At 46.0% G+C, this 19,090-nt stretch overlaps 1 protein-coding gene and 1 long non-coding RNA gene across 2 annotated transcripts in view; one reads left to right on the top strand and one right to left on the bottom strand.

The window, feature by feature from the left end:
* Positions 1–9,245, top strand: part of SHISA6 (shisa family member 6) — a gene marked incomplete at its 5' end in the record, with an annotated part of 222,505 nt that extends 213,260 nt beyond the window's left edge. Inside the window, one exon of the mRNA XM_021415252.1 lies at positions 4,481–9,245. Within this exon, the coding sequence (XP_021270927.1) occupies positions 4,481–5,031 (551 nt within the window). The remainder of the gene's footprint in view (positions 1–4,480) is intronic.
* On the bottom strand, positions 10,775–16,151 carry LOC110407403. The gene is made up of 3 exons (XR_002443885.1): positions 15,792–16,151; positions 12,036–12,265; positions 10,775–11,754 (listed from the first exon to the last, which is right to left on the bottom strand). It is a non-coding gene; the product is annotated as an uncharacterized LOC110407403 (long non-coding RNA).

Raw genomic sequence — 19,090 nt, 5'->3', positions numbered from 1 at the left:
GAACGTGCATATGTTTTAATCATGCTAACTTACAACCGTGGGGAGAAAAATCATCCTTGGCTCCTCCACGCTCTTTTCTCAGAAACCCACAAGTGTACCTCATTTATTTAATTACAGCATCAGAGAAGCTCTGCTCTGCCTTCCTGCAGTGGCTTTGTCTCACTCATCTTAGCCAGGCTGAGGAGAGACATGAAGAAACACTCTTTTGGGGTTCTCCCTCCAAATGAGAGAAACAAAAATCTCCTGGGCAGGTCGGCTTGCCCTAAAGCAATCAATACTCCTGATGTTCGGTGAGACCAGCCCCACCAGTGTTCCAGGAACTAACATGAGGGGAAACAATGGGAAGAAAAAAAAAGAAATTGTCCAGAAAAATGTGATTTCCCTTAATTCCACTGCTAAGCATTTGAAAACCATGAGTGAAGCCCCATAAATATGAGACTGGCTTAAAAAAAAAAAAAAAAAAGAGAAATCTCCATTAATCAATAGACCAGTGATTTCCTCCTGTCTGCTCATCATTTCTGGCCTTTAGAAATCCACTCAGGACATCTTTTTGAATTTTAAGCACATCTGTAAGGGAGAAACCTATTCAACTGCAGTTTCATTTTGGCTAAAATTAAAAACGCCAGTAATCACATAAGCACATAAGCATCAATAAAACAATAAGGAGCAGTAGTATCAGAGCCTCGTTTTCCCTGTGAACTTGCTGATGCAGTGAGGATGGGGTGATACAGATTGGAAGATTTCAGGTCCTGGGCATGTGGATATGCCCAAAGAGGTGGTGGCTGCCCCATCCCTGGAGACATTCGAGGTCAGGCTGGACAGGGCTCTGAGATCTGATCGAGCTGTAGCTGTCCCTGCTCACTGCTGGGAGTTGGACCAGATGGCCTTGAAGGGTTCCCTCCAACTCAAACCATTCTATGATTCTGCGCTTTTGGTTTTAGCAGACAGAAGTGACCAGACATCAGCAGTTCCAGCACCAGCCATGGGTGATGCACCTGGAGCCTTGAAGCTCTGCAGCCTGAAGCCATGTGTGTTTCACTGCTCTTCTCTGGTGCAGAAACATTGCTGTACAGCTTCCCCTTGGGCAAAAAGGCACTCGTGTGATACTTGGCCTCTCACCGGGCTACATCTTCCATCGCTGCTCCAGTAATGCACAACCGACGTCACTTTCTGGAGTCAGCAGCCTGTTGGAAGCCTGCCTGCTGCCTAATTCAGCCAGCATGTTGTCAGTGGTTTGAGGCTTTGATTCCTTTGAGATGGAGATGTGAAGTTTGTCTGCACCTGAAAATGTTCCTGGAATTGCTGTGCCAACATCTACCTGTGTCTCTCAGCAGCAAAAGAGAAGGCAGCCTGTGTGAGCCTAGGAACACCTTTAAAGTGAAATCAGGTCCCTGAATGGGTTAGCAACTGCCAGTAAAGGGCCATGCAGACTTCTGCACTGTTTAAAGAGATGGAGAGTGGAAGGGCTATTTTTAATGAAAGGATATTTTTAATGTTTCTCATTAGCAAAACTTTTTGGAGTGTAGACCGTGCTGCTTGTTCATCTAAATTAACAAGAAACAACTTTGAAACACATTTAATCAGCTGATTCTGCTGCCTCACTAGCAGGCTCAAACCACTGCAAACCTCAGTTAAGCTGGTTTAGCTCCTGTGGCAATTACCATGGCCAGGTGTGAGCATCCAAGCACATCTCCATTTGGGATGTTCTCTGCTTTAATTACATCTATTTAGAGTCACTTGGGCAAATCCAGCAGCAGTTCTCTCATCCAGAGCAGAGGCCAAGTGCCAGAGTGCTAATTGCTCAGCTCCCATTCTGCAACCAGCCTCATGCAGCATTATCAAGTCCATGCACACCGAGTGTGTGCAAGTCTATCTATGGCCACATGATAGAATACAAATGTCTAACATTACTCTGGTCGTATCAAAATTCAGTAGTTCTTCCCAGGATTCCTAAAAGGTGGTTTTAAAGGCATGAGGGTTGGATGCCATGGGAGCTGCTCTCTGACATTTGCAACAAGAATCTTCCTAGAAGCTTTTTATTAACAAAAACAACAAAAAAAAAAGACGCATTTCTACAATATATACTCTGCTGAGCAAATCTTGTCCATGGTGAGCATGCCAATAGAGGAGAGCTCTGGGTAATCCTCATGCCCTGGCAGAGTGTGGGCTGTCAAGAAGAGCTCAGCAACAACGATGGTGCTGACAGGGCATGCATTTCAGCACATGCATTCTCAGCTTGTATTTTTGGATGCAGAAGGACCGACTATCTTCCTCATGGACCCACTGGGTTGTGTGGGCTGTTGGGAGGAACATGAGAAACAACATCCAGGGGACATCAAAGAGCACTGAGCACGCAGGAGAGGAAGAAATCAGTGAGTGAGGTCATCCAGCACAGGCTCCTTACAGCTCTTCCTGAAGAGCCCAAGGCACTAATTTTAAATGCTTTCTTGTGAGCAAACTTCTGGGATGCTGTCAGCACCCAATTAAGTATCATAAAGAGCTGACATTTCCTCAGCTAACACTATGCCTCATGGGACAGCCAGCCAATTCCTCAGCTGATGGGATGTGTAAAAACTATAGATTTATGTCTGTGTCAGAATAAACAGTTTCTGCTTAAGCACATCTCACCAAGCTTCTGCTTAACTGCTGGATATATTGAATGTCTACATAGACTCCAAGCACTGGAGGACAAAGGTATAGGCCCCACCATCTCATCAGGGCCATGTCCCAGAACAGGATGCTCTCCCACAAGAGGATCGTCTACTTCACCCACTTCATGACTGCCAGCTGTCCTGAAATAGCACTTGAACATCCCCAGAAACTCTACATGTGCATTTTTGCTCTTCCACCATCTTATACTTTTCCCATCTTACATCACCTGTATCAGTAGAGTGAAATAATGCAGCTAAGAAAATGAAAGGCCTTCCTTTTCTTCTAATCTTTACCATATGTGTCCTATAGACAAAAGATTTTGCACAGGACTTTTATAGCAGGCCCCAGGAGTTGGCTGTGGAATATAAGAGACGATGTCCATCAGTACTTGGCTTGAGATGATAAGTGCATATTGGATTATGCATGTGTTTCCAACTCTGTGGTCCCTGCGCCAGGCTTCTCCCAAAAGATCAGTTTGCAAGAGATCTTGTTCTCTCTGTAAGGTGGAGAATTTCTCTTTACCTTTGAATGGGGAAGACACTCCCTGCACACTAGAGCATGTTCTGTTCTCTTCTCCATGGAGATGAAGGCTGCCTGCCACGTGTCTGGGATAAGTCTCACTTTGGGGTCTTCTGAAGCCACTGATGAGCCAGGAAGGATGGGACAACATCAAGACAACATCTCAGAAAAGGAAATGGAGGAGAAAGACACATACAGATTCTTAGTGTCGAGCACTAGACACACCACCATCCCCCAGCCCATGGAGACAGCGTTGGGATCTTCCATTTAACGACAGAGTATTTCTGATAAGGGACCAGTGCTCCATGCTCTACACCTGCAGTCACAGGCATGTCATGATGGTCCATAGGCTGCACTGTCTTGCAACCAAAGGACTGATGATCCTCCTTCCAGATAGGTAGTCCTACTCTCCCAGCTTAAGGCATATGAACATCAAAGTGTTTTACCAGAAATTTGGGTTTTTCCTTCATCTTCAAACCACAAGTTGTTTGAATCAGGTCATTCCATCTGCTCTGAGATTTAAGTAGTATTCTGGGATGTATCTGCAGCAGGTGAAATCCTCCCCGAGGCTGAAGCATTTGTTTGAAATCCAAAAAGAGCTCTGCAACAAAGAGATCATTTAAGGCAGAGAGGAAGCAAACTCAGCATGCAACTTTCCATGGGATAAATATCCACAATATCAAGCAGTATCTTGAAACACTGGAAAATAAAACCTCAGGCATATGATTCAACATCTCAGAGGGAACATCCCATGCCCACCAGAGACACTTTGTAAGCACATTTACAAATATTCAAGAATAGTAATTAAATATGTTTTGAGGTAGCTTAGGGTTTCACAGCACATCGATATCTGAGGCCGGAGGTACGAGTTTCCCCAAATGGGGAAATCGCCTGCCTCAACCTGCTTTCTCTATGGTTTCTTTGTAAGTGCATTGTGAAGGTGACGTTGAATCACTTCTCCATAACTTGCTGTTTGTGTAAATTGTGTGATACCATGGTCTGGACTCAGCAGCATACAGAGTCTGTTGTCTCTGTTGTGCAAGAAGGTGTGATGCATCATGAAGGGAATTACACCTGTCTGGACACAATTATAGCTGATAAGCCCATGGCCACACAACGCACATGGGGCTGGTGCCCCTCCAACAGGCAGCATCCGGACATGGCTGTCCATGCCCAGGGCCAGCTGCTAGCAGACAGCCCTCTGGTCTTACTGGGAGGCTGCCGCATGGCTGTGTGAAGCACACCACCCATTCTCACCCTGTGGGACAGCACTCTGACATTTCTAACTGTTCCCTTTCTTTCCCCACAGCTGACAAAGAGGCTGATGAGTATTACATGAGGAGGAGACACCTGCCCGACCTGGCAGCCCGTGGCACGCTCCCTATCAACGTCATCAAAATGTCTCAACAGACCAACCACAGGGACAGGCCCCGCCGTCCCATCAGGGCCATGTCCCAGGACAGGGTGCTGTCCCCTGAGAGGATCATGCCTGAGGAGTTTAGCATGTCCTATGAACGGATCCTCTCAGACGAACAGCTTCTGTCCGCGGAGCGTCTCCACTCCCAGGACCCTCTGCTTTCCCCGGAGCGGTCGGGATACCCCGAGCAGTCTATGTCACGGGCACTGTCACACACAGACGTCTTTGTTTCAACACCCGTCTTGGATCGCTACAGGATGACAAAAATGCACTCCCATCCTAGTGCCTCAAATAACTTGTACAATACCTTAGGGATGAACCCCACCTCCGCCAAGCGCCAAGCGTTCGCCTCCCGACGGCACAACACGGTAGAACAACTGCATTATATTCCAGGACACCACCACCACTACCGCACAGCGAGCAAAACAGAGGTGACTGTTTGATATGACCTCGAGCATTGTAGATATTCATTAAGGACTGGGGTGGCCACAGCACCCCGTACTGCAGTGGCCTTATAGGCCAAGATAACCTCTAATAACTCAGTGTCTGGAAAGATTTCTCTGACAGTCCCATCCACATTGTTTTTAAAGCCACCTCTACATCGATTACATAAGAAGAACCCAAGCAAACTGAAAATAGTGAGGGATAATGGAGGAAACTTCCTGACGTGCATCAGTTTCTGTCAAAGAAAGCCATAGTAAGTAGATGGCTCCTTCCAAGGGCTCACCTACATTATCTGATTATTTTTATCAATTTAAGACTTTTCAGTTGCTACAAGCAGAACCAGTCTCATGCAGCCTGTGACAGGGAGGGAGAAATGAAGCGCCCCATCCTGGCAGGAAGGGGCCATGTTCTCATCCCTCATGCCAGTCCTCACAGCTGACCTTTCAGTAGCAAGTAGGTCAGCTTCTAGCAGCTGGGGATCACCTCCAGACCACTCAGTACCAGCCAGCACCCATCCATCTGTTCTTCCTCACCCTTGGAACAAATTCAAGGGCAGACTTTCCTAAGGGACTGGCAGATCTAGGGACAAGAATAGCCTGGCTGAGAAATAAAGATTTAGTTTATATTAAATATACTCATAAGACAAAAATATACTAGTGCCTACAAATCGCCTGCTCTCTCAGTGTAGGAAGTAGTGGGGTTGATGTGTTCAATAAGCACAAATATACTGAAATGCTTGTTAGACCCCTTCTCCACTCATTCTAGTATCTTGCTGTCTCCAACATGTAAATAGGAAGGAGGAACAGCCTCTCTCTTCCTCTAGCTTCTTGCCGCTGCTGAGGCTCTAGTGCCAGAATTTGTTCAGCTTCACCCTGCTGACCTGTGCTGGGGGAAGTGCTGACTCCACCAACACCTCTGCCAGGAAAGGCTACTGTGGGTTTCATCCGAATTTCTCCCCAGGAGTTTCTTTTCCTGATAGCATTTTCCACCTGTCCAATTCCCCTGTTCCCCAATATGTTTCTTTCTTTTAGTTGCAACCTAGAACTTTGTATGTAGCAAATCTCCTTCCAGACCTTAGCAGAAGCTCGAAGCTGAGAGTGTCTGTCTACCAAAAAGCAAGTTGGTTATTTTCCATGGTTGTCTCACCATATAATGGCCCAAAAAGAAACCTTTCAAATTCCAATTCCACTGAGTCCCAGACCTAACCATGCAGACAATTCCATTTCATGCATATCAATTATATATCCAGCATAATTATAATAAACGGGCATGTTGTATATCTGATATAATGGTAATTAGATAATGTATATTTGTAAAATCTTTTAAGAATAGACTTGTGGGCCCAGAATTTGTGAGCGTTTTATCTCTGGCTTTCTACTCAGATTGGGATCTGCTCTGGATTTTGTGTTGTTGTTGTTCCTTTTCTATTATTATTATTATTTGTTTTCCTTTCATTTGTGCTTCTTTCAAATTCTGCGGAACCAACTCACAATAGAACTTTCTTTGGCCAGGATAGGGTTCTCCGGTTCTGAAGGCCACCCAGCCCCACTGCTGTAGCTGCAGTGGCACTGGGCACTATCCAGCACTGCCTGTCCATGGTGTGAACTCAAAGCCCCAGCACATGCACACACCCATGCAGCAATCCAAAGGGCAGGCACAATTCCTCCTTGGGGTGAAAGGATGACTGACTTTAAGTTCTAAACACATTTCCATGTGGCACATCTCTCTCACGTCCTCATCCTGAGTCATTTTCTACTTGCTCTACACCAAACTCTGTCTAAATTAGCTCTGTTCTCCTCCTCCCCGCAAATACATCTCGCCTCCCAGCCTTTATGATGTTCCCAGCTCAATACTGCATACACTGATTGTAGGTTGTCATGAGCTTGAGTCTCATGCAGGTGCTCATGATGCAGCACCTGGTTCTTCTGGTGCAGGATAGGCAGGAGGAGCGTGCTGTCTAGTCCAGGTGACTTCAGAGTTAGGCTTCAGTCGGGTGGCCATGTTGGCTTTCATTGTGATAGTTTTCAGAAGAGATCCAAGGCCCTTCTCTTTCTCAGACCATGCTGGGGTTGCTGCTCCTAGTTCATGGGCTTTCTTCCGCCTCAGCTGATGAAGGCTGTGTTTTGAATAGACTCCACCTGAGAGAAGTACTGGGGCTTTGTTTGACGGAAACTGAGCTAGGAAGGAACAAGTAAGAGCCTATGTGATCTAAGTGGCCATTACTGTGCAGCCTTGGGCAAAACCATTCTGGGCAAAAACCAGAATTGTGTATGGATCAGGGTGGAAGTTCAGTGGCGTGGGAGGGACAAGTGAGAAAAGGCGTGCACCTCATCTTCTGACCCTTTCCTTTGATGGACACTCCTCTCCCCTGTCTACCTCCAAGCTCCTCAGTTCAGTCACGGGATATTTCTTCACAGAGCGCACATCCCCATGCAAACATTGCCCTTGGTGACTTACTTCCCTTCAGCCAGAAGTTCGTGACTGATTTGAAGAGAAGAGAAACGCACATGACTGACGGGGAGGCAGTCCCTGCTAAGATTCCGGGGCTCTTTCATTCATCTTTGTCCCAGACAAAGCCAGTATCTTCCCCTCTGCAAGAAGAGAGATGTGAACACTGTGGGAGAGGAGAGTCCACCCTAAAGTCTGCAGGAGCTGAGGTGGCAGAGCTGGAGGAGCAGAGGTGACCATGTGAGGCTGTGGGTAGGTCAACTCTCTTTCCATCTCCATAGCTGTTTGTCCCAAGCTTTCGTCTTTGTCTAAATGTCCACTTTTTCAACTAAGAAGCTGCTGGACCAGATGCCAATATGGAAGTTTTCTGCCCAAGAAGCCCATGCAGATGCTATGCTGTGCTCCAGGCTATTTGACCTCAGAGCCTTCTCTTATTCTGACTAACATCACAGGCCTTCTGCTAACTTGTCCTACCTGGGCAATAATCCTCCAAAGAAGTCTTGGCCCTGTCTCCTCTCCTCTTCCACCCACGCAACAGTTTCAAGCAGATGTGTCCCATTAGAACCATCAAATAGCCTTTCTAGGCCAAATTTCTTCTGGGATTCTGCCACTACCACAGAAAGTTTTCAGCAAATTTCTTTCAGAAGGCACCAAGTCCTCAATGGCTGCAACTTCTTCTGGGCACTGTGTGTTCCCTTGGCTTGCGCTGTATGTTGGAAAGGGTTGGTACTAGAGTAGTGGCATTTCAGCATGTACAGGTGTTTTTACATGATTTTATTCCTTTTTCTGAGAGTTTGTCACCAAAATGGCACTTGGTCCAAGACTGGGAGTCATGGTCCATGGTCTGGTCCCCAGCACTTCTGTTTTATGTGGTCAACACACAATGGTAATAGCAACTTTCCTATTCCACAGAGGCATTATGAGGGTTCATACCATAATGTCTTTGAAGTGCTTTAAGACCCTCTCACTACAGACACTGTAGAAGAGAAAAACATTTTTATTACTGTTGTTTGTCACCATTATCCTGCCACATCGTGTCTGATGTGTTGCAATCCAGTCTGTCCAGAATGAGAGTGCTGGGGTAGGGGAATGCAGCCTCTGACTTCACACTGGTCATGGTCCCACCAGCAGGCAGCAGTTCCTAGGAATGCTGTTACCTGCCCTGTGACTTTTCTGCTTTCTCCTCTTGTTGGAGTCCCCATTTCATTCTGCACTCAGGACAAAAGCAGGAGGCAGTCACTTTCCTCTGTACAGTAAAATATGATCTGCCTTGATTAATCTGATATACTCTGAAGAATTGATCTGTCTTTTTCTCCAACTCACAGGTGGAAACACATCTGTGGAGCATCCAGTTCCAAGTGTGCATGTGTAGGGACTGGGGGAGGGTGATGTAGAAAAGTTTATATTCTTTCCTACAAACTGATAATTATTTGCATTCCCCAAGTAGCGACACTTAGTAGTGAGCTGCACTGGGTTTTATATAATTATATACAAATATCTCATGGATACAGATACATGTATGTTTATGGGTATACACATAAACACACATATATACATACATACTGTAAAATGCAGCCGTAAAGCTGTAATTGACCCTGTATCAATCTAAGCTTCCAAAATTTATTGACCCACTCCTTGAAATGTGGAAAACTGTTTTTAATGAACCATGCAGATCACCATACAGAACAGAAATTTTGTCATAGAAGACTCCTAATGATGGTGGACTGTGGTTTAAGGAAAAACAAAATATTTTTCAGTGTTTTAATGTTCCTTTTATAAATGATATTCTCTTTCTTGGGGATGGGGTGGGTGGGACAAAAATTTACGCAGAAATAAGCCCTCCTTTCCTGGCCTGGATTTAACTTCTGCCTACTGTTCTGCTAACCTAGCCAGCTGCAACGCTAATCTCATAAATCTGGGCTTCGAGCATCCATATTTCTGTGCTTTTGTCTACCAGAACCTTTCTCACCAGAAGTCTGCAAGAACCTGTCGTCAAGTTTTTGTAAGAGATGTGTAGTTCCTAGCAGCCAGGGAGATTTCTTCATCTCCCTCCTCCACATCAAACAAAATTGTCATGAAACAGGGTAACATTAATTGTATTTGAACTAAACATTCTAATTTGTTAACAATTTGCCATCTTCAGATCATGTGATGGAGAAGTAGCTTAGTTTTGTTTCAAACTCAGCTGAAATATAGTTTACACATACAGATTTTACGTTCAAGTATATTTCAGCCAAGTAAAAAGTTAGTAGGGGGAACATGCGAGAAGGAAGCTGAAATATTTTTCCTACAAAGTGTTGCTAGCAATAAACCTGTGCTGGGGCTGTTTCTTAGAGAACGATCACTTGTGTGCTGTGTGTCTGTGAGCGGATGGTGGAAGGTGCCACTCCCAGCCTCTGCTAACTGGCTCAAGGCTGCCAAGGAGGTGCCCTCAAGGAGCCCAAATCCCAGCTGGGAAAACCAACCGATGCTTCACCTCTCGAGGGCGAGGGGAGAGTCGGACCGATGACGCGAACATGTCGGAATAAATCTGGAAATGAATTCTCAGCAGCGAGCAAGGCAACGTCTCGCGTCTCCACCATGACCTGTGATGTCCAGGAGGTCTCGGCCGGAGGAGACGCGTGTTGCCCCATCCCCACCCTCTGCCCATGTGCTTCGAATCCACTCCCAACCTTCTGTCTGTAAACCTGTTAGGCATTTTTGTAGCAAGAATTTCTTGGCTCTGAGAAAGACACTTCTTACTGTAATATTTTTAGTTTGGGGGACAATATTTCCTAAGAGGGGTTAGGTGGATATTTTTTGTGCTTTAGCCCAGTTTATGGATTCCATGTTTATTATACAGTAGTACTGAAGAGGAAGTACATTTGTATCTATAACTTTGCACAGACTCTTGGTTAACCATTAAAGAGGCTTCAAGATGAGCAGTATTTGACTGTTTTTCTCTGTATTATTCTTGTTGTTATACTTACCCGTAAAAGCACATTCTGTATGTACTGTAAACAAAAATATTATCAGTTTAGTAAAATTTAGTCTTAAGGATTTTTCCACTTTTGTCAGTAACAAATATTTATGGATTCAAAAATAAAGGCAATTTCAACATATAAATTGTTTCCTTTTGATATCTATTGGGGAAAAATAAAAGGCTATTTTCCTGGCAGCCTTCCCAACCTTTGTAACCAGCGTTTGAAAGGTAGATATCTATATTTCTGTGCGTACTTAGATAGAATCTATTAAAATGAAAGCTACAAGGTCTGGAAGAGTCATTATTTTTATGTATTTATTTATTGCATTTTATCATCATGCCAGAAAATAGCAGGGTGAAGAAGCGAGACATTATTATATGCTGTAAAATTTTGTTGTGTGAGCCTATAAGGTTTTATTTAAAATTGGTCTCCTCTAATTTTACACTGGCAAGCCATGATTCACTCTCCATCTAGAAAGCCCTGATCTGCAAAGTCATAACTTGTGAAATGCCCCATAGTGCCGGAGGCTTCAGCAGGGGCTTGGCTTTTGCTGCTGGCAGGACTGCACATGCAGGAATTTCCTCATCACTCATCCAAGGTATGAGCAGTGCCAATGAAGCCAGAGCATGTTCCTCACTAAGCATCCCTCACCATTACCATCAAGGATGAAAGTGGAAGAGTATTTCTCTTCTTTTTTTTTTTTTGGTGGAGGAAATGTCAAAATTTGTATTTCGATTTTCATATTAATTTGCCTTCAGCATTATGCAAATTTGCTTGCATTACAAAAACGTGATAGTTGGTAATTGGGAAGTATTACTGGAAATGAACACTGTTGAGGCATCAGAAGGCTTTCAGAGTACACTGTGGGGACAGGACAATGGAGGGCAAGTGCTCCCCTCCCAGCACTGAGCTGCTGCCAGCCAGTCCCTATGGTGCTGGGCTCTGGGAGAAACTCTCCTCATCTGCTGATGTCACATCTCTGCGCCCTGTCCCTCCTCTGCAAACCTGTGGCTTATATGGGCTGAGGCATGGAGCTCTCGGAGACTGCTGTGTTCTGGCAATCCTTCCCCTCCACTTCCTTGGTGCAGAGGTGACCACATCACCTTCCCTCACCCACCAAGATCCTCTTCAGTCTTTCCTCATCGCTTTCTGTTTCCTTTGCTGCTCAGCTTAAATAGATTAAAGAATGTCTGAGATGTAACACCCTACTGCCACCAAGAGAAAACAATCATTTTCCAGGGCAGGTCCGGGGGGAAGATGGGCCTTTTTCTACCCCTCTGGCTGCGTTGGTGCTTGGGGTCTTCTATCACCCTAAAAGCAGAGCTCAAAGTCAACAAGGAATAATCAGGAGTTCCTAAGAAACACATGAACCCAGCAGAGTTAATTAAAAAGCATTTTTAATGGCGAAGTTTCATTTTGCCTAGCGGTTCTATTCATAATTACCCAGTACTTTGTAGCACTAATAAGTGGGGAGGGAGCAATGGGGAATTAGCTAATTTCTCCACTTCCCATAAAAGGCATTGAGGAGAACAGCAGGATTTATTGTATTGAGAGCCAATGATGACTGAGATGAAGCCGGAGCCAATTCTTACCTCAAAGAGCAATAAATCCTGTTGTTTCCAGTTCCAGTAATAACTGAGTACTGTGGTGAAGAGATTAGGCCCGTTCCGTCCCCATGTTGCCTGGGTGAAGTTGGGTGGTGAAGACCAACCTTCTCTCCAGAGATCAGAGCACACCAAAGAGCTGTTATGGGAGATCTGTCCCATAGGGCAAGGGCAGGGTGAAACAGTCCCCATCACACAGTAGAGGTCCACATTGAGGTCTGAAGCAGCAGAACACAGGAAGAGAAAGGCCAGTGATCAGCAGAGGAACCACCAAGCAGAAGGTCTTCATCTGGTAGGACTTGAGGGTGGGTATGATGGTGTGGGTGTGGAGTAACCTGGGGAACAATAGGGCTGGATTTTGCCAACTGTCTCTTTTCTTCGATGGAGACAGCCTGGTCACAGTGCCTCCTCCTCATGTGGCTTTTGGCACAGATCTGCATTGGGGTAAAACGCTCCATAGTGAAGCAGCAGCTCTTCCCTATGGGAAAGGTAAGATCCACAAGGCAAAAGGGTCAGGGCTCTGTCTGCTTCTTGAAAGGGAAAATCCAGACATGCTGCTGGGAAACCTCAGTGATGCTGAGGAAGTCTGAAGGAGGACAAGAGTCCAAGTGAGAGAGGTGGCCAGCCCATAAGTGTCATCTTCCCAGCAGCTGTCCCACTGTCCCTAGCTCCAGTCCCACAAATGTGACTGTTTCCCAAACCTAAGGATTAGCTCTGGTCTCAGTTGCTTTGGAAAGATCTTGAAAAAATGATGAAGAATTAAAGGACTTCAGGATAATTATCACCTGACAACATTCGTTTAGGGAAAACAGATCTTGTCAAACAAACTTGAATTCATTCTCTAACGTTACTAAAATTTGAGCTGTCAAAGATGCAGTAAGTTTAGTCTTTTCTACAGCATTGGATTATGTGCTGCTTGACAACCCCATTAAGCTTTTATCACTGCACGTTACTGAGAAAGCTGGTATTAAAGGGGTGCAGCAGCAGATCTCAGAGTGTGGGTTTCAGTGGGTTTTGCCTCTGAAGTGTTGTTGCCAGTGGTATTTGGCAGAGCTTAGCATAAGGCCACACACTTTTCAACACCAAGCTTGGCAATCCAGAAATGAAATTGTTGCTCCTAGAAGTTACAGGAGGCAGGGAGGGTATTGCAAGCAAAGAGCAACAAAGGAAGATAGTTCTGAGCTGAGGGTAAACTGGGTCCTTTTGAACAAGAAATGCCATAAAAAGTAAAAGAAACCAGACCTCCAGGAACTGGAGCAGGGACAGCAGACACAGATGGAGAAACAGTCCAACCCATGACTAAGTAGGGGAAAAGCTCTTCGGTGAGGTTTTTACAAAGCTCAGCATTTTAGTTCATAGCAAGAAGCTGAGAGGTGCAAGCACCTGTAGGAAGCGGAAATGAAGGGTATTAAAGAGCTCTTTAATCCAGCATCAGAAGAACCAGCTGGTGGAACCTGAAGCCAGAGATGCTGTTGCTGAAACAAGTTATCAAGGAAAGTGAAGCTTCGGAGTATAGACAATTTCAACAGCTGAGTGGTTTCTTTTCTGAAAAGCAAGTCTGCTTCAGCAAACCCCATTTTTTTGGTTGGGAACTGGGTACAGTTGTGGATTATAAGACATTCGGACTAGATCGGTGATGTCTCTTGTTGTAATACATGCAATGTGGTTGCTAGTGCTAAGCCTTATTGCTTCAGTAATCCTTTGAAGAAGATATCACCTTTCTCTCAGCTATTTTCATAGGCAAAACACATAATTTGTTGAGCTCTTCTCTGAGCCGAAGCTCACTTCAAACAGGGATGTGTTTTTTGCCCAGGAAGGAGGGCTCTGTTTCCACAGGGCCCTTCCTCCCAGGCACTAGCACACTTAAAGGCATTTAATAATGAATGGAGCTTTGCAAGAGCCTCCAGGAGCACTGTCATTCCCTGCAGAGTGGAGAGGACATCAGAAGGAGAGACCTTCGGAAGTGACTCACCCCAGTCACACAGTGAGTCAGGAACAGACTGGGAATACGACCCGGTGCCCCACCTCCCTCCTTGTCAAAATGCCAGCTCTTCCCTTCTGCCTTGAAGCTCTGGGAAGCAGTTTGCGTTTATTTTAACTTGGACTTCAGGCTGCTGACCGAGCTCAGCATCTGCCAAAGAAGCAGCACACCTTAGCCCTGCATTATCTACTCATGGTTGCTGTGGTAGAAGGAGAAACCTTTTTGCTCACCTTCTCGGTGTCTCTCCTTGCTTGGCACAAGACTGCATCAAGGTAGGAATACCCCCAGCAGTGAGTTCATTGTCTTTCAGAAGATTCAGTGCCAAACTGCTGTCACAGAACTCCTTTGGAGCTGGATCTGCTCAGAGATTTTGTAGAGTTTTTTGTTGGACAGAGGTGCCTACAGTGATCAAAACTGCTTGGCTGCAGGAAAGCGCAGGAGCTACCTCAGTCCTTTCAGACCAAGATTCATCTGTCCCCACTTCAATAGCTGAAAGTTACATCTCTTACTGCAAGATAAAATAGATGCCTAACCCAGTTGCCTTCCGAGGCTGGGCATACAGGGATTATTTTGGATCAAGGCATCAAATTCTGATGTATTCAAGAAGGGAACACCAACTGTGCTGTTCAAGCTCCCTCCGGCAAAGTCCTCCAGGCAGCAAATTCTTTACCTGCGTGTTTTATTCAGGCCATCTAGATCTCAAAGGATTTCCTATCAAGGAAATCTTTCTGCTGCTTCACCTGCCACACCTGCTCCCTCAAACTTCCTTTACATCACTGGGACTTGGGTTACCTAGCCCTTATCAGTGACTTCACCTGTGTGCTGACCTGGAGTGGCCACTTGTGCCAGCACTTCCACTGCTAGTGATAGAATATCTGTGAAGGAAAGGAGCTTGCTGATGAGAGGGAATGACCTCAAGTTGTACCCAGTAAAATACCATCCCAGCTTCATCTTTCACCCCTCCTCTATCTCTCACATGTCATCTCCTAGCTTAGATACCCACCTGCTCCTCCCAGTCCCTCTCCTTTCCCAGTCTGAACATGCTTCTCACTGTTCCCTGTAAGCTAAGCAAGTTCAGAAACTGTAGGTGCAAAGTTTTCCTCCCATTGTGTTCTATAGGCTCAGCAGTTGTTCCGTGAAGGCACAGGGCTGATAGGAAACCCCTGCTCATTTCTGAATGCCTTGATCTACCCAGCCCGGTGGGAGGAAGAACGCATGGTACACACAAAGCTGGGCTGGAGTATGTTGTGGTTGGACTTGATGATCTTGAAGGTCCTTTCCAACCTAAGCAATTCTATGATTTTATGTGCTGGAAGGCAGCAAGAGCATTCTGAGCAACAGCAAGCCCTGCTTACTTTAAGCAGGCATATCTGAACGCAGGTGTATTTTCTGTGTAAGAACAGAGAATCTGTGACTCTGGGGCTGTAATTTGGACAAAGCTCCTTCCTGTCCCCAGTAGCTCCCACACTCAGTGTTCACATTTCTAAATTTTTTCAAATAGCTTTCAGCCAAATTTTGTCCAGGATTTTTTTCACCCTGAAGCTGAATCATTCCTGAAAAATGCCACCCTGAGTAAGGCTCACATGCACACTGAGCAGCCAGTACCACATCTCCCACCAGTCCTGTCTGCCAGGCTGACACACTCACACACAGGGAACGAGGCCAAAAAGCAGTGACCCAAAGGAACTGAGGTAGTTTTAAAACCAGGGGTATCTCTGCTGCAAAACACAATCTAATTACAACAAAAAATCCCCATCACTTACCCAGAAGCTGTCCTATCAATAAGCCATTGCTCTGTTCCAATTACTGTGCTGTCAATTATGGTATCTTCTGCAAGAAACCTTCCTGTTATAACGTCCATCTTTGACATATGGCTGCTCTTGTCCATCTCATTTGAAGCCCATTATTATTAATAAGATTCAGTTAGGATTCTTTGGCTCCTTGGCTGTAACTCTCTAATAAGGACAAGCTGAGGCTGGTGGGCTGGTGCTAACGTGTTGTGTTGTGCTCACATGTGTCTTTGGTCAGGGCTGAAGGCACATTCACTCTTGGCTTTGCACATACTATCCACATTTTTGTAATATTTTGAGTAGAATATTATTTTGGTTTTGGTGGAGCTGCCCTTTAGATCTGCTGATGATCAGAATAGGAACACTTCTGAAATATACCCAGTGTTCACTTCTAAGCATTTTTCTGATATCCTGAATGGCTCAAAGCCCTGCTCAGCTCAATCCTGTACTCTCTGGGAGGCTGATGGTGCTGCAATCCCCCAGAGCCTGGGGGAGGATTGAGAGGTACCATGCAGGCCTTGCAGAGAGACCAGTGAAAGATTGAAAAGATTCATTAGCGGTTCCCCAGGGACCTCTAGGCAGCGGCTCAGTGAGGATTTGCTCTGTTTTCAAACAGACAGGCCCCATGAGACTACATGATGCGGACCTATGCCAGGGATTTGCTCTCAGCTGTAACCGTTTGATCTGAAGCAGCCACAGCTCTCAGGTTGTCTGCAGACCACTGGCAGGAAATGTCTTGCCCCATGTCCTCTGTGAGAGTTGTCTGCCCATACTGCTCCTCTGCAGATCCAGGCAATCTGCAAAATAATCTATTATGTAGTGCTAAGAAGCACACCAATGCAGAGAAGGTCTCAAGGGAGGAAGTCCCAAAACAGACAGGGACAAATTCTCCTGCTTCTGTGCATGCAGGGCCATTGATATCTCTTGCCACAAAACCATGCCTTTGCATGAAAGCCCAGGGCTGGCAGCAGCTCCACAAATCCTGCTGTCCATTAGAAGAAACCACCTCAAAGCTGCCAGCATGGCAGGGGCACAGCTTGCCCTTGCACTATGTGGCAGCAGCCCGTGCTAACCCACCATTGCAGGTGGGCAGCCAGCTGCAAAGTGCCCTTCACCTGCAGCAGGAAACCCAGAGTCCCAATGCCTTGCCCTAGGTGTCCAGATGAAGTCATTGAGTGACCTCTTTGTGCATGGGAGCCTTGGCACAGTGTCATTTGTTGCCTCTATGTGCTTTGCTGTGTGTCACAGGCTGTTAGCTGGTTATCCAAGCTTTCTGTATGTAACTGGTGAGTCCAGAGTAATTGCTATGACTGATAGCAGGAGAGCGTGTTAGTGCTCATTAAAGACAAATTGAGCTGCCTGCTGTGAGCAAAATAGATGCATTTACTCCGGCTTTCTTAGTGCCTGTGTTTACACAGAAACATCCCCTGTCTGTGGGATCTGAAGAGATGCTCTTACTCTAGTCTCTGAGGGCCAGGTGGGAAAACCAGGACTCTACTGGGAGGTGGAAGTGGGTGGAGCATGTTTGAGGAAGCTCAGCACTGGGACATGGATAGCTAGCTTTAACAATTAGCCAGCCATGCCAGAAAAGTTTTACCAGAAGGGGAATCTGGCAGCCAGCTTGGATTTCGGTATAATGTCCTCCACTCGCTCAGCCCTCCCCAGCTGGTACTTGCTGGAACCAGGTTACTGCAGCTAGGTCACATCTGCTCACTCTAGTCTGGGCTGTTTCCCCATCCACAAAGCACAGCCAGCTCAATGCTACCTTTATGTGCTGGTGAGTGGATGGGAGAACATTACAACTCTGATATGGATGGGGAAGAGGAACCAAAATATCTCAGGACATGCCTAAGTTCAGCTGCTCAGCAGAATGAATTTCCTGTCTGCTCCTAGGACAGCTTGCTGCTGCAGAATTGCAAGGCAGGGGCTGGACAAAGTTGGGGTCCTGGTTTGCTGACTGCTGCTCCACATGCTAGTGGAGATTTTGTCCCTCCTGCATGCTGGGCAGTCAGTCTCAACTAAGCACAATTCTCTGGAAATCTCCAGATTATTCTTGGTACTCAGATGACTTTGCTGCCAGGGCTTCAACACCGATCCTCTGGAGCATCCTTCCACTGCACCTTCCCTTCTCTCCCACAGCAGCAGAGAACAGCTTTTCACCCAGGAGAAACAGCAGGAGACATTTGTGTGTCAATCACATGGCAGTGCATGCTGAAATGGAGGAAGGAGGCCAGGTGTCTGCACGCAGAAGACACTTGCTGGAGATTTGTCTGTAGAGAAGGACCTAACAGGCTGGACAGCTCGTTCAGGAGCCCTGCAGCGTACTGCTCACACGTGGCCTGGCCAACTCCCCAAACAGCTCTTGCTGCAGGGCCTCTGCTCTAACCCTAACCCATAATCCTAATCCTAACGCCATAAGACTACCCAAAAAAGTTAACCCTAACCCTAGTAACTCACTACAGCCATTTGTCTCCAGCAAAGCATGTGCGCTCAGAGCTGGCCCTGCCCGCACAAGGCACAGCTTTGTGCTGGCTCCAGCACCAGTTAAGGGCTCGTTTTTGCCTCCCCAACAAGTCACCACAAGCTGTGAGTAACCTCAGGACTGTTTGAAGAACAGGGAGATCTGGGTGCTCCTGGAGCCTGCAGCGTGCTGGTTAGGACATGGCATTGATGGAATGTGGTCAGCAGTGGCAATCATTCATCTCCAAGACATGTCAGGCTGCGTTGGGCCTGCTGTTCTCTTTATTGGCCCAACCACAAGCACTGAGGGTGACAGTTCATGATTTTCACCCATTCCTGTTAAGGTTTGAATATATTTTCCCAAGGCAGCTTGGTAGCAGATAATTGGACTGATCAAAGAGCTCAAGAAATGGATTTAGTCAAATGTTGGATTATGTGATTCATCTGCCTTCCACATCACGTATTTTCCCCAAGGTAAATTCAAATTAGCACCTGTTGGAAAGCCTATTAGTCAATGTCCAGGCTCTAGTGCATTGGAATTCAAAGGCTTTCCATTTAGCAGGAGGCAATTTCTCATTGTCTAAGGAGCCAGCAGCCATCTTGTTTGTTGTTAATTAACAAAACCTCTATACATCCACAACACACAGTCTTTCCTGATTCAGGCACAGACATCCACACTGCCCTGTGCTGGTGCTGCTTCGCCTTCAGTATTGTGGGTGTTGAGGCACCACGATATAAGGACATAAACTGTTAGAGAGCATCCAAAGGAGGGCTATGAAGATGGGGAAGGGTCTGAGGGCAAAGCATGTGAG

Source organism: Numida meleagris, chromosome 17 (assembly GCF_002078875.1).
Source record: "Numida meleagris isolate 19003 breed g44 Domestic line chromosome 17, NumMel1.0, whole genome shotgun sequence".
Taxonomy (NCBI): domain Eukaryota; kingdom Metazoa; phylum Chordata; class Aves; order Galliformes; family Numididae; genus Numida; species Numida meleagris.
Note: the sequence above shows the minus strand (reverse complement) of the source record. Positions and strands in the feature narration are given on the sequence as shown.